This window comes from Cottoperca gobio, chromosome 21 (assembly GCF_900634415.1).
Source record: "Cottoperca gobio chromosome 21, fCotGob3.1, whole genome shotgun sequence".
Taxonomy (NCBI): domain Eukaryota; kingdom Metazoa; phylum Chordata; class Actinopteri; order Perciformes; family Bovichtidae; genus Cottoperca; species Cottoperca gobio.
The window spans coordinates 1,808,571-1,823,920 of record NC_041375.1 but is presented as its reverse complement, the minus strand read 5'-3'; the positions used below and the strand labels follow the sequence as shown (position 1 = coordinate 1,823,920).

At 43.3% G+C, this 15,350-nt stretch overlaps 1 protein-coding gene and 1 long non-coding RNA gene across 4 annotated transcripts; both read left to right on the top strand.

Annotated features, from left to right (window-relative positions):
- The first annotated feature begins 531 nt into the window (after positions 1 to 531).
- LOC115026162 (uncharacterized) lies at positions 532 to 1,962 on the top strand. Its single transcript, XR_003834270.1, has 2 exons — positions 532 to 661; positions 1,453 to 1,962. It is a non-coding gene; the product is annotated as an uncharacterized LOC115026162 (long non-coding RNA).
- Positions 1,963 to 7,248: 5,286 nt separating this feature from the next.
- Positions 7,249 to 14,691, top strand: LOC115026159 (interleukin-1 receptor type 1-like). 3 transcript variants are annotated; one of them, XM_029458823.1, is made up of 11 exons: positions 7,249 to 7,432; positions 7,894 to 8,132; positions 8,455 to 8,757; positions 9,063 to 9,231; positions 9,409 to 9,471; positions 9,708 to 9,843; positions 9,968 to 10,122; positions 11,662 to 11,805; positions 12,533 to 12,700; positions 13,158 to 13,426; positions 13,666 to 14,691. In XM_029458823.1, the coding sequence occupies exons 1-11, from the start codon at positions 7,300 to 7,302 to the stop codon at positions 13,960 to 13,962; spliced, it is 2,076 nt and encodes a 691-aa protein (XP_029314683.1). In that variant the 5' UTR covers positions 7,249 to 7,299; the 3' UTR covers positions 13,963 to 14,691. The 3 variants fall into 3 exon arrangements, with proteins under 3 accessions (XP_029314683.1, XP_029314684.1, XP_029314685.1); XM_029458824.1 differs by having other exon boundaries at positions 7,894 to 8,146; positions 8,565 to 8,757; XM_029458825.1 differs by lacking the exon at positions 7,249 to 7,432 and having other exon boundaries at positions 7,997 to 8,132; positions 8,565 to 8,757.
- Positions 14,692 to 15,350: the final 659 nt, after the last annotated feature.

The window sequence follows — 15,350 nt, the reverse complement described above, 5'->3', positions numbered from 1 at the left end:
CCTCCCTAAAACAAAATAAAATGTTAGAGTAAGTTTAGCTATACAAACAAAAAACAGATTAAGTTGCTAAATAAGTACACACTATAAATAATACAATATGTATAATCAATCCCAACGATTGCACTGGACTTTTTAAGTGATATTCAACGGTCAGAAAACCAAAGCAGGTAATCTGAAGTATAAATTATCTATACAATCTATGTAAAATATAAAACATATTCTCTGGGGGCGCAATGCATCTTGGGATACCTGAGGCCGTGAAGGATCCATCAGATGTGTCCTCCAAATCCGGGAAAAGAAGGCCGCATTTGTCTGCTGCATCTGAAGGAGTCTCCGAAATGGGACAGCCCTGTCGCGGCTGCTGTGACGTAACCGGTCTACAAACGCACCCTCCGAAGGCTGCAGCCCCTGAACTGAGACACAGCTGTAGTATGCACACAGTATGTGCAGAAAGAAGTGAAAAGAGTTTACCTGTTAGTCAAAGTGCGACAGACGGTGACCAAAGCAGGAGCCCCCATCATGTGTAAGGACATGTTGCCAGATGAGCCTTTTATGCTCACTTTGATCTCCTCAACCAAGAGTCAGATGTCAAGTCTGCCCCACCTCCAGAGGACCGGCCACTGTCACTATCAACAGCGGATGGAAGAAAAAACCCTGATGAGTAAATATGAGTAAAGCTGCTGGGCCTGATAACATTCCCAGAAGTGTACTAACAACATGTGCTCACCAGGTAGTTGATGTCAACATATCTCTGTCACAGGAGAGTGTTTCCACCTGCTTCAACACAGCCACCATCATCCTGTACCTAAGAAGTATGCAGTGTCTAACTGCCGCTCTGTGTTTATGGGGTTTTAAAATATTAATTTAATATTTAGTTTATTATTAGAGAGAAGACAGAGTTTAAAATTAACATTTACCTGATTGTTTTTATTATTAAAGAAAGTTAGGACCAAAAGGTTGAAATATATTAAGTTTATTAGGTTTAGTATTAATTTGGACCGTGTCAGAAAACTCACGAATTGCGGTGTTTTGACTATTAATTATTATTCATGCGCGCTTCCGTTCAAAAGGTGGATATTTCGGCCACGTACCTCCTTTGTTCCGTAGACTCATCGCGTGGGATCAATGTAGAGGTTGGTATGTTACAGCTGGTTACATGTATTTGTTTGTTTGGCGGTTATCTTGATAACGGAGCGCATTGACGTGTCTAATTTCATGTGACGACGCTGCGCCTTTGTTTGTGTCCACTGCGTTTAAACACGCGGTGTTCTAATGTTTATCCATTATAAGGATGTGTTGTTTGTGGTTTGATTTATTAAAGATAAAATGTAACAGATATAAACAATAATTATAAAAATGCTGAAGGAAATATTTCCAGCACAAACATTTGTTCAGTTAAGGCAGTGTTTATCATATGTCATGTCTAATATATCCTTTGTTTTCTGTTTGAAGGTTTTCAACCTATTGGAACTCAAATGAATTGACAAATTCAAGATACCAGTTGAGTTGTCCAGGCGTCCTCTGTATTCCTCTAAGCCTTTCAAGTTTGGGCAGACATTGAATAAAAAACCACAGTAACTTGACCGTGTCATTCTGATGAAGTGCTATGAGAAACTGGTTCTCCAGCACATGAAACACAACCTCCCAGCCAGCATGGACCATCACCAGTTGCACATAGAGCCAACAGATTCACAGAGGATACCACTTCCCTCCACTCAGCCCTCACCCTCTGGAAAATAACAACACCTACATCAGAATGCTGCTTGTTGGTTTCAGCTCAGCATTCAATACAAGCCTGTTGTATGTGTAAAATAACGTTTGTATGAAGTTACAGGTAGCTAGGGCAGTGGCGGTGCACTGTAAAGTGCCTTTATGGAAGGTTTAAGGGAGTTGTTGTGGGATATTCTTCTGTATTATAATAAAATTCTCGGTGAGATGTTCAATAAAGTTACGGAAAACCAGGCTCGTCTTGACACTTTATTCTGAGATCTCACAATCACAAATCATACAACGTATGATACGTATGAGTACAACGTAGTCTGCAGGAGAGTGCTGAATACAGAGAGAAAGCATATACAGTATATCTCAAAAGTGAGTACACCCTTTAGATTTTTGCAAATATTCTGTTATATCCTTTCAGGGGATAACATTATCCTACTGAAACTTTGATATAACTTAAAGTAGTCAGTGTGCTGCTTGAATAACAGTATAGATTTATTGTCCTTTGAAAATTACTCAGTACACAGCTGTTAATGTCTAAACAGCTGGCAACAAAAGTGAGTACACCCCATAGTGAACATGTCTAAATTGTGCCCAAAGTGTCAATATTTTGTGTGACCACCATTGTTATCTAGCACTGCTTTAACCCTCCTGGGCATGGAATTCACCAGAGCTGCACAGGTTGCTTCTGGAATCTTCTTCCACTCCTCCACGACGACATCACGGAGCGCACGGATGTTGGACACCTTGCACTCCTCCACCTTCCTCTTGAGGATGCCCCACATGTGCTCAATTGGGTTTAGGTCTGGAGACATACTTGGCCAGTCCATCACCTTAACCTTCAGCTTCTTCAGCAAGGCCGTTGTCATCTTGGAGGTGTGTTTAGGGTCATTATCATGTTGGAAAACTGCCCTATGGCCCAGTTTCCGAAGAGAGGGGATCATGCTCTGCTGCAGGATGTCACAGTATATATCGGAATTCATGTGTCCCTCAATGAAATGCAGCTCCCCAGTGCCGGCAGCACTCATGCAGCCCCAGACCATGATGCTGCCACCACCATGCTTGACTGTAGGCAAAACACATTTGTCTTGGTACTCCTCACCAGGGTGCCGCCACACACGCCGGACACCATCTGACCCAAACAGGTTTATTTTGGTCTCATCAGACCATAGGACATGGTTCCAGTAACTCATGTTCTTGGATTCATTGTCTTCAGCAAACTGTTTGCGGGCTTTCTTATGCATCGGTTTCAGAAGGGGCTTCTGTCTGGGGCGACGGCCATACAAACCGATTTGATGCAGTGTGCGGCGTATGGTCTGTGCACTGACAGGCTGACATCCCACTTCTGCAACCTCTGCAGCAATGCTGGAAGCACTCGCACGTCTATTTTTGGAAACCAACCTCTGGATATGACGCTGAGCACGTGGACTCAACTTCTTTGGTCGACCCTGGCGAGCCCTGTTCCGAGTGGAACCTGTCCTGGAAAACCGCTGTATGATCTTAGCCACTGTGCTGCAACTCATTTTCATGGTGTTGGCAATCTTCTTATAGCCAAGGCCATCTTTGTGAAGCGCAATAATCCTTTTTTTCAGCCGCTCAGAGAGTTCCTTGCCATGAGGTGCCATGTTGTCCAGCATTCAGAGAGAATTGTGCCCAAAACACCAAATTTAACAGCCCTGCTTATCATTTACACCTGAATCCTTGTAACACTAACGAGTCACATGACACCAGGGCGGGAAAACAACATCATTGGGCACAATTAGGACATGTTCACTATGGGGTGTACTCACTTTTGTTGCCAGCTGTTTAGACATTAACAGCTGTGTACTGAGTAATTTTCAAAGGACAATAAATCTATACTGTTATTCAAGCAGCACACTGACTACTTTAAGTTATATCAAAGTTTCAGTAGGATAATGTTATCCCCTGAAAGGATATAACAGAATATTTGCAAAAATCTAAAGGGTGTACTCACTTTTGAGATATACTGTAGTTTATATCCAGGATGAGGTGACCTTGCAAAACATTAGTTGCCTTCGGGACATCTGTCCTGAGCAAGATGTTCTTTTGGTCTAACAACAAGATATCAGTTGGATACACAAAAAGAGATACAGACACGTTCACAGCAGAATGCAGGCGTCAGAAAGACAAAATAAAGCGATAAGTAGAGGGGAGAGAGGGGCGGGGAAGAAGATGGGAACATTTGGGATACACAGAGAAGAATATGGTTGGGATAACAAGGTTAAAGATCAGAGAGGGAGAAAGACAGAAGTTAATTGAACCAAGTACTAACAATACGAATATAATATGGACATATGACATTTTCCATTAAATTCCTCCCTTTTGATCACTATTGATCAACTAAAATAAATATGTACAATTTCATCACAGGCGTTAAAACATCAAACCTAGAACTTCACAAAGATTTAGACGAGGTCATCATGGGCTGGATGAAAAGAAAATGTGTGTGTGCAAGTGACTGTTTTTGTTCAGAACTGTGTCTGAGATTTCAAAGAGCAAGCAGAGAGGTTACCTAAAGAAAGTTATATGTATGTGTCAGATCAGAATCAGACTCAGGTGATTCTGATTTCTGGGGCGTGTTGTGTGATGTATGTGCAGAATGGGAAACATGGAATGGACGTATTGACGTGTAGATCCCTCGTGGGTGACACAGAAACTCGTCTGAAGGTCACTTGATGACTTCTCCTAAATCGGATGATTTGAGGGCAGTGTAACTGCATACGTCAAATGACGCTCGTTGCTCAAACTGAGGCTAACTCCTTCCAGTTAGATTTAACGACACCCTCTGTGATTCTCTGTCTTGTATCTTTAGTTTGTAGTTTGTGTGGTTCTACCACCTTCGTGCTGCTCTGGAGAGTCAGTGGGATGAGGCACCTTTTTACAGTGGCTGGCGTGGATCCAAGTTGCCCTCTCTGCCACCTTCACAGCCGTGTGGGGGGTGAGGAGGATCTGGAACGGGCCTTGCCACCGTTTAGACGCCCAGTGCTTCCGTCTGAAGTCTTTCACTAGGACGTAGTCTCCAGGTTGGATGGTGTGCAGTTGTTTCTGAGCAGGCGGCGGGAGCGCAGCTTGTACCTGTGATCGGATGTTTGCAAGGGCAGAAGATAGGTTAGTACAATATGTCAACATTGTGTCCTTACACAGAGCTGTGGAGGGAGGTGGAAGACCAGGAGCTTCGAGTCCGACAAAAGGTGGAGCTGCAAACAAAAATTCAAATGGACTTAAATTGTTACGTGTTCTCTTTCTCATTCACATGTACATTAGCACTATTGGTAATGCTTTAGTCCATGGCAGGCCTGTTTCTTCGCAACACTTGGCTAGTTTATTTTTCAATGTGCCATTCTCTCGTTCCACTGCACCTCCACTAGCTGGATGGTAAGAGCAGTGTTTTCTAACATCAATGCCTAGGAAATCACCCAGTTGTGTGATTGCCTCGTTGGCAAAGTGTGCATTATCACTGGACATTTTAGAAGGGATTCCCCATCTAGGCACGATCTCGTTCATTAGTGCCTTTGCTACCACATTTGCTACTTGATGTTTACAAGGAAATACTTCAACCCATTTTGACCACATGTCTACTATTACTAAACAATGCTTCTTCCCTTCTGATGGTGTTAGGTCGATGAAATCAAGCATAATATGCTCAAATGGTCTTGTAGGGGGAGGGGGAGTGGCTGTCATGCTTACTGGAATAGCTCTGCCTGGGTTTTGAGTCAGACAGGTAACGCATGCGTGGCAGTGCTTCTCTGCAGCCACGGTGAAACCTTTGGTGAACCAAAAAGTTTTAACAGCATCAAACATCCCCCCTTTTGACACAGGGTCTAACCCATGTGTCAACTTAGCATAATGGGAAAATAAATGTTTAGGGAGACATGGTAGACCCTCGGGACCCATCCACACACCTGTGTCTTGAGTGAAAGAGGCACCACAGGAGCGCCACACAGCTTTTTCACGGTCCGTGGCATGCTTTTGCATGTCGTTTAGAGACGCGAAAACATGCGCGGGCAGTTGGGTAGGAGCCGTCTGAGTGACCATACATGGTGAACCATATACATCTGATCTCATAGCGGCCGATTTAGTGTAGCCGGTCTGCTACTGACACCACGATCGACTGCGTTGTGTTGTGTGGAACCAGGAAATAACGATGGAGAACTTCTTCCTTTTCAACCAGCATTTATTGTCTCTGACCGTTGGTTTTCTCCTTAATTTGTCCATAAATTACCATTGAAACAGAAGAAACACATTAAAGTCATCATCATACGGTAACATCACAGTCAGGGTTTTTGGACATGCACACCTCTCGGATCCTTCCAACAGTTTCCCGAAAAGTGACGCGAACCGCCAGGAAGTGCCAGTTTCAGGAATATCAAAATAAAAGCATATTTAACAAAATAAGACCCCTCGAAATAAATATACAAAAAGGAGTATTATTACAACAAAATATGAACAATTGGATGTTTGCGAAATATAAAACATCCATCCATCCATCGTCTACCGCTTATCTGGGATCGGGTCGCGGGGGCAGCAGCTCCAGTAAGGAACCCCAATCTTCCCTTCTCCGGGCCACATCCTCCAGCTCCGACTGGGGGATCCTGAGGCGTTCCCAGGCCAGTGAGGAGATATAATCTCTCCACCGAGGCCTGGGTCTTCCCAGGGGTCTCCTCCCAGCTGGACGTGCCTGGAACACCTCCCTAGGGAGGCGCCCAGGTGGCATCCTTACTAGATGCCCGAACCACCTCAACTGGCTCCTTTCAACGTAAAGGAGCAGCGGCTCTACTCTGAGTCTCTCACGGATGGGTGAGCTTCTCACCCTATCTCCAAGGGAGACGCCAGCCACCCGTCTGAGAAAACCCATTTCGGCCGCTTGTACCCGTGATCTCGTTCTTTCGGTCATGACCCAGCCTTCATGACCATAGGTGAGGGTAGGAACGAAGATCGACCGGTATATTGAGAGCTTTGCCTTCTGGCTCAGCTCTCTTTTCATCACAACGGTGCGGTAAAGTGACTGTAATACCGCCCCCGCTGCTCCAATTCTCCGGCCAATCTCTCGCTCCATCGTCCCCTCACTCGCGAACAAGACCCTGAGGTACTTGAACTCCTTCACTTGGGGTAATGGCTCATTCCCTACCCGGAGTAGGCAATCCACCGGTTTCCTGCTGAGAGCCATGGCCTCAGATTTTGAGGTGCTGATCCTCATCCCTCTTCAATCAGAGGTTCGACTACCGGCCGAACCCTCCTTTCGAGTACCTTGGAGTAGACTTTACCAGGGGAGGCTGAGAAGTGTGATACCCCTGTAGTTGGCACACACTCTTTTTACAGGCAAGGCCGAATAGGAATGTCCAATTGCGAATTGTTCAGGAATGCATGGCCTCCTTCCAGTTCCAAAACGTTACGCAGTGATTTGTAAGCATTTTGCACAAATACCAGAACATTTATCATCTTTGTCTGCGGTGCAGAGGTAGAGGGAGGAGGGAGGGAAGCTGATTATTGCTCTATTTTAAAGTCACTTATGTCCTGTCACTGGACAGAAGTTTTCCAGTAAGTTGTTGGCTGTTTGTCATGAAGTCAGGCTGGTTGTGTATTCTCATCTCTAAATGTTGTTTGTGTCTTTCAGCCATGGGCCAGCGTGCAACACTGGGAAGCCTTCTGTTTCTCTTCGGGCTGTTTGGGATCTGTACAGGATTTGAACAAGGTGAGTCCCACTTTCTCAAAGAACTACATAAATATTACTAGAGCTCTGAGACTATCTAAGACATTACTATATGCCGTGCATATTTCTATCCACTTTTTTGTAAGTAGAACTCTTAAATCTGTCTCCAGTATGTAGAGAAGTGTTTGATCGCCCTCCTATGGCCACTGGTGTAACTGCAGTGACTTGTGTTTTGTCAGTACTCATAATTGTTGACACTATGCAGCACATTTAGTGGTACAGTAACTCAGCTGGGACTAGAAACTGACCAACCTAAATCTTGCTTCTTAAGTCACTTTAAAGTTAGTTAAAGCACTTGGAGTTTTCTTGTAATGATATGTGCGAGATTTAATTAAATGGCCTATCCTTGCTGGAAAAATCCCAAATTTGAGTTGGACTCAGAGCTCTATCAGTGTTGACTTGCTGTATAAATGATGAATCCATTCTCCACGGATGTGTTGCAGAGAACTGTACCAACTACAACCTCCAGTTTGAGAGGGTGTACTCTGTTCCCGGGGATGTGGCTATGCTGACCAGCAGTCTGGTGTCTTCAGAAGTCTTCAACTTTGAAACCGTCCCCTACAACTTCACCTGGTACGACTCAAAGACAGGCCAAGAAATAAGTAACGAGACCAGTCGAATCCTGGCGCATGGGGAGACTCTGTGGTTCCTTAACATAACGCTGGACGAAGATGGAGAATATGTGAGCATACTGAGGTACCGTAGCATCAGTAGAAAAAGTCCTAATGTGTTTTTGTGGCTGTCTACACTGAAGGAATCACTGTCTATTAAATAAAATGTAGCATCTGACCTTGGAGACTCCTACTCGCATGCGTGCACTGCAGCAATGTTTTGTTCAGTAGGGAGGCTCCAGTATGTGTGGAAATGATTACAGCAGCTAGGAGAAACAGAATGATCCATATGATTGAGGAAACGTAAATCTGCATCAAACTGCTGCTGACTCTGTAAAACTGCAACACTTTGTCTTTCATTCAACATGTTATTAATAATGCATCATGTTTCAGATGCTGTTAATGTCCACCCTAAGAATCAACACCTGGTTATTGCTGATTCAGCTGCTCATTGATGACCGTGAACAGAAAACAGCTCATTTCCTTCTTCATCTTTCCGACAGAACTCCCTCTTGGTGCTACAGGCAGGCCACCAGGCTGGTCGTGGAGCGGCCTGTTGCTGGAGAATGTGGCAGGCCAAGGAAAGCTTATCAAACACTTACAAATGGAGTCGCCGACACTCTGTCCTGCCCTCTGAAGGAGTACATCGATAAACTGGACAGCTACAACATCACTTCCTCCTTGGAGTGGTACAGAGTAAGTTATGGGAAAGTCTTGCACTGATATGAAAATATTCATTAACCTTCGGCTAGATGTTGTAGAGATGTTTTGCGACATCTGTATCGATCTGCTGGACCTGATCTACACAGGCAGAACAGTCTGGGGACAACAGGCAGTTTGAGAAAAGTCCCGGTGTGGGAGATGTTTGGAAATTAAATGTTGCACAATACATGTGTTATCTCGATTATTTTGTTTTCAGCCCCCAACTCTGCTCATCACGCCACTTCTTTAACCATGGAACCATCTACCATGATCTTACATATTGTCATTTTCTCATTTAGGGTTGTGACCCCATCGTTGATGAGAATGACAGGTATACCTACCTGCCTGATGGCAAACTGAACATTGGCCTGGTAGAAAGCACAAACAACTTCTACACCTGTACTCTGACCTTCAGTCTCGGCGGCAGGATAGGATCTGTGTCTGAGACTATTGAAGCATTTGTCTCAAGTAAGAACAGACTCAGTACTTGACTATACGAGAGACAAACCTTAAATACTAAATCCTACAGTGGAAAGCACTTCACTTTTCACAATCACCAATACGAAAAGCAACCACTACTTCCATATACCGTATATTTCCGTGAATAGATAACCTCAACCTCTGTTACGTTGTCCGTCTTCTCAGGGAAGTACTGTATGACTCCACGAGTGAACCAACCGGCCAATGAAATAATCAAGGAACAGATGGGTGAGTGTGCGAAATATTCTGACAAACATTTTGAAGTGAAGGTACTGTGAACCAAGTCAAATCAGAAAGACAAATGACTTCATAAGTTTTCTAATCTTTTCACTGGCACCTGTAACATACATTCACAAAAACACCTTTCAGACAGATGCAGAAAAATATTACAGAAAATATTTAAGAGACTTAGAGAAATAGTTTTGCTAAGTATAAATTGTGTTATTGTTTGTGCATGTGTTTAGGGTCCAATTTCTACAAGCTGTGCCGGGTGTTTGTGCCGTGTGTCGGGGAGCCTTCGGTTGACATTGTTTGGCTGGTCAGAGACGAGTTCATTTTGAATACCGACCCCGCTGACCGCGTCTACACTTCAGAACAACGGTCAGCACCTTTATCTATCCTTTTGTTTTATCGGCTGCTTTTGTGGTACGACAAGTGAGAACTATGATGTGCCTGATTATGTTCAAAAAATAAAAGCTTCTACTATGAATGTCAACATTTGTAGCAAAGAGGCCCAGACGGTTCCTGAGGAAGGTGTATGGCTTGAGCGGGTGCTGACGATTTCTGAGCTGAGGGAGGAGGATTTCCACATCAATTACACGTGTCGAGCGTACAGTGCCAAGGGCTTCCCTGGGAGCTATTTTACTCTTCTCCCAGCAGGTAAAAACACAGAGTAAGCCCTCAAAATGAAAACTATTTTAGTTTGTTAAATACTTGTTATTAGTTTGGGCTGTCAGGTGTGAAGTAGGTTGAGAATCAGTGGCCTGTTAAAAACAGCTGAATGAAACCATGTTGTAGAATGTACCAGAATGCTCTTTTACCAACTCAAGGAGGGTTTCAGCATGGACAGGTGGTTAGGAGTAAATGGTGGACAGTCCCTAGGAAGATTAATCTATCATGAGAAGTAAACGATGTACAGCTAAATTGAAGAAGTACGAGTGTGTCCGGTCAAGGACTGCACAGCACTCGCATACCAAAGGAGGAAGCAGAGAGAGATGAAGGGAGGACAAGGGTGGGGGCGATGACTCTGAAGAAGAATTTTATCCAGAACCGAGGTTATCCTTTGCGACTTCATCAGAGACGAGAGATGTGAGGACTTCACCATCGCGAGGACTCTGAAAGTAGTATCCAAGTTGCCGAATGAAGCGTGGAACAGGATTAACCATGAAACAAACAACTTGGAATCACCAATTTAAACTTCAGAGTTTTCTGTACTCACTCTGCCATTGGACGACTGACACGGACTGACCTCAAGGACTTTTGACAAAGTCATGAGCGGCCCGAAGAATTGCAAGGCCAGCTATCCGACCTCTCTCTCTCTCCTCTAACCGATAAGTAGATCAAACAGTTACAGCAGTTGGGAATTTATATTATAATTCATCAATCTTGATAATGTTATACATGTTGTTTGAATCAATTTAAGCTGTATGCCTTGCCCCTGCTTTAATACTTAAAATAAAATGTATCTTTTGATTTAAACCTTGAATTGTGGACATTGAGAATTTGTATCTTTATGAGGTATTTAAAAGGGTTTGCAGTAATTAATATCTTAATGGTTCTGATAACGGTTTTCTCTAGCCAACAACATGTCCCTGTGGTAAATTCCTGACTGCTAATCAAACCTAGTCAATACCAAGTGCACAGATCATAGAGGAGAGCTGTCTGGTGATAGCCGCTGAATTCACAATGCTATTCAGTTCAGAGGATTACTGGTGCAGGCGGGATAGACGTTTGTATACAGACTAGGCTAAGTCTCCTCGCCACCAACTTAGATAGTCGCTAGACTCCAGTTGAGGTAAAACTTGATAGGACTAGGACTCGGACCCGTCAGTTGGAGAGTTGGTGGAGACTCGCCCCTGGGCTATCAGGGTGCGATGTAATGGATCTAACACAGGGCACATTGACCCTTAGATACTCAGTTTACCATCATACATACTGATCTACTTTAGCCGGTAACAGCGCACATGAGCACGCAACAGGAAATGCGCCCGGCAAGGGCCAGCCAGCACCGGGGAGAAGATCCACCCACACTCTGACCGCCAGGTGGCATCCCCAGAGCAGACGCGCCTGTCTGCTCTCTGTTGTAGCTATAATACAACAGAGAGGCGATGGAAACCTTGGAATGAATTAATGTACAAGGTGTGATCTTACAACAAACTGAAATCATATTCCTGCTTTGTTTTCTGTTCCTCTGTACAGATCCCAATGACATACTTCCCATTGGCTCCGTGCTCGGTGGTGTGACGGTTCTCTTCATCGTCAGTGTTTCCATCTACTACCTTTTTAAGGTTGACATTGTGCTCTGGTTTAGGAGTATGTTTCCAATCCTCTATACAAATACAGGTAATATTTCACAGCAGGTGTGTCATTAGTAATGTGTTCTTTAGGACTGGGCAATATAACGATATGGTAATATGAGACTAGAAGGCTACATTACAGTAAAGTGATGCAACGTTCTGAACGTACCGGGCTGTTCTATTATTTGTATTTACCCACTTTATATCCACATTACTGACGATTATCAAAAATCTCCCTACAATATGTATAAATATCTACGAAGAAAATAGTGATATTTGATTTTATCTATACAGCCCAACTTTAGTGTTTTATAATAATGACATACGAGTTCACAAAGAAATACTCTTACACTACACACAACAGTCCAGGATGGAAAAACCCACAGTGATGCATAAACATTGCCACACACACACACGCATTCACGCACACACACATACATACAATGAGCAAACAAAGGAAACAAACTAACCACAGGGCCGTCTGCAGTATTTCTGAGAATGTCATCTGCTGCTTGCTTATGTAACAGAGAAACCTTTTAACACTCAGGACTGTATGTTTACATTTAGCCAGAAATCTCAAAATCTGACTTTAATGTATTAAAGTTAATAAATGAAATGTGTATTTAACATGACAAGGGAAAGTCACCACGGCTGATTCTGACTTGCATATGTACTTTCGCCTTGCTTGTAAGAATAAAAGCAATGTTTGCAGACTGATTCACCACTAAAAATACCCTTAATAAGCTCTTTTTCATTATTTTCTGCTGTGTCAGACTTGGATGGGAAGTTGTATGATGCCTATGTGGCATATGCACAGCCCCGTGCCGTCGGATTCAGCACTGAAGTGGAGGAGTTTGTCCTTCACACTCTACCCCAAGTGTTGGAAAAGGCCTGCGGCTACAAACTCTTCATAGCAGGCCGTGACTGCATGCCCGGGATGGGTAAGTCACCTTCATGGCGGCGGCAGCGTTGGAGCATTAGCCTCAGATACAGCGGGGCCAAGCAATCTGTTTTTGCTGACAAAATGTTATTTGAAGCAATAAAGAAAAGTTGATGCAGAGGAACTTTTCTTAGGTAAACACTACTGGTATTATATTCAGTCACAGCCCATTAAATGTTCTTTATATCAACATTTATCATCAGGTTTTTATCATAGCAGTGGGGACTGGAGGTAATGTTGGTTTTGGCTTCAGTGCCATATGTTGACGTACAGATACAGATTGCTATCGAAGTTACTAAATACTAATACCCCAGCTCAGGAACATTTAGACTAAATGTCATAGTATTTAGAGTCACACATGATGTGCCTTTATGTGTAGCTACGATGGGGCTTAACTCTAATTAAACTAATGTTTACTCTAATCTAATTTCACTGTCTGTCCTGTTTCCTCCCTGCAGCCGTAGTGGACTCAGTGGAAGAGAATATACAAGCTAGTCGCCGCCTCCTTCTGCTCTACACCGCCTCCACTTTCATCAGAAGCAGCATTAGCAATAACAACAACAACATCAGTAAGAGCAGTGACAGCAGAGATAACAGCGAAAGCAAGACCAGCGACCGCAGCAGCAACATGAGTTTTGATGGAAGTGAAGAAGTCTATCCAGACTCAAGACAGCAGTTGGAGTGTCTGGAAGCAATGCACAGAACCCTGCTGGAGGAATCTCTAAAGGTGAGAAAGTGCACTTGGTAATTCATATTCTATCATCATTCATCATTTATTTATATAAAAAATATTAAGTGTATGAGCTCAATGTATCGATATGACTATGAAGGAAAGATTAACTAAAACTGCAACTGCTCGAAAGAGAGAAAATCTTTAATGAATGTACTTCAAATGTCTTTACTTCCACTTCCACTTCCACAAACTCACAAAGTCCCCCTGATTCTAATCTGAGCTCTGCTTTACAGGTGATTCTGGTTGAGATGGAAGAGATCACCCCGGCTCAGCTGGCTCTCTTCCCAGAGTCAATGCGTCACCTGAGGAACAAGCAGGGCGCCGTGTGTTGGTGGAAGAACCCAAGCATGAAGCAAAGGTGGAGGACATGTATGAGGACCAAAGAGGACGAGGAGAAAGGTGGACAGGACACGCAGCCGTCGGCGTCCATCTCCCCTTCCTCCAGGTTCTGGAAGGAGATGAGATATAGTATGCCGGTGAGGGGCAAGAGGGCTTTGTACCCCGAGAAGACTGCCCTGCTGAACTTATGATGAGGTCATGGACCCCAGAGTAGCTGGTCTTCAATGTAAATGTGTACGGTAGTGAATCCCCTCACACACGGAAAATTCAGAAATACTGTGTTGTCACCAGAAGCTGTGAGGTATACACTCCGTGGTCGAGGTTACAGCACAGGTGAACCAACGCTCACAAGTCGTGTTTCCACCACAAGGTCCGGCTCTGCTCACTTTTGGTTTAAACATTACGGTTTGCTATTTAAAAACACCAGGTGTGAGCGGAATATCCCGTCACACCGCGCTGGTGACTATTCTCTCTGACCAATCAGTGGTCGGCTCAGCTCGCTTGGTACCTCTGCACACGTGGTACTAAAATATAAAGGTACAAGGTACTACGCGCAGCTTTTCCTAATAAAAAAAAAGAGCGAGTCAAATTGAGCAGAGCCATGTCGTACGACGGAGGAAGCTAATAATAATAATAATAATAATAATAATGATGAGTACATGTACAGCAAATACCAAGAGAAGGGGATCTGATCAAGAAGAGGAGGAAGATGCTTTGCAAAGACTCACATTTCATGTACAGATCATCAGTTTGCCTGCATCAGTATATGAACGGCTTTTTCCATTTTGATGTTTGTCCTTCTTCAAACATTATTTTGCATGTTTTAGCCAAAATCTACACATTTCAGTTTCTTTACATGTGACACTTCCAACTTCAACCCTTTCACAGTGTGTTTTATGTTCATTAAAAGTTAACTGTAACATTTTGGTCTCCTAAAAATGTCTTGCTCAGCGTTCAGTTGTACTTAGTTAAAAAAAACAAGATGGCGACAGCAAAAATGTCAAAATCAAGGCTTCAAAACTGTAGTCCACAAAACGAATGGGCGACGTCATGGTGACTATGTCCACTTCTTATATATAGTCTATCATTTCCATAAACTGTGGAAATGAGCTTCCAAATACTTTTTTGTCCAAGTTAAATAATATCCTCTAAATTGTTTGTGGATAAAGCAAAAGAAAAACAAAAAAAAGTTTTGTGAGAGAACGTGTCAACACAAAGACATCTGAGCAACTGTTACTCATATAGTTCATAATATTCATTCATAAGGCTGCTGCTGCAACACTGAGGAGCTCCGTTAAGCCTCGACGGGAGATTGCAGCGTCCCTAAACAAGGCTCTACTTCTGCACAATCTGCTTTTTCTGTTTTAGAGTCACTCGAGGGAATAAACTCTCCATCAACGTGAAAACCTGCACAGATTTACATGTTTTTTCCTGGATTTAAGCAACCAGTGTGAGCATTCATTTGACATGGATATGACGTTGGGTATAAATATGCACGTAATAATTAGATACTTATATTCTGTTTTGTGTTCACGAAGGGTTTTCAACTTATACATACATTTAAAAACACAGAAAAAAC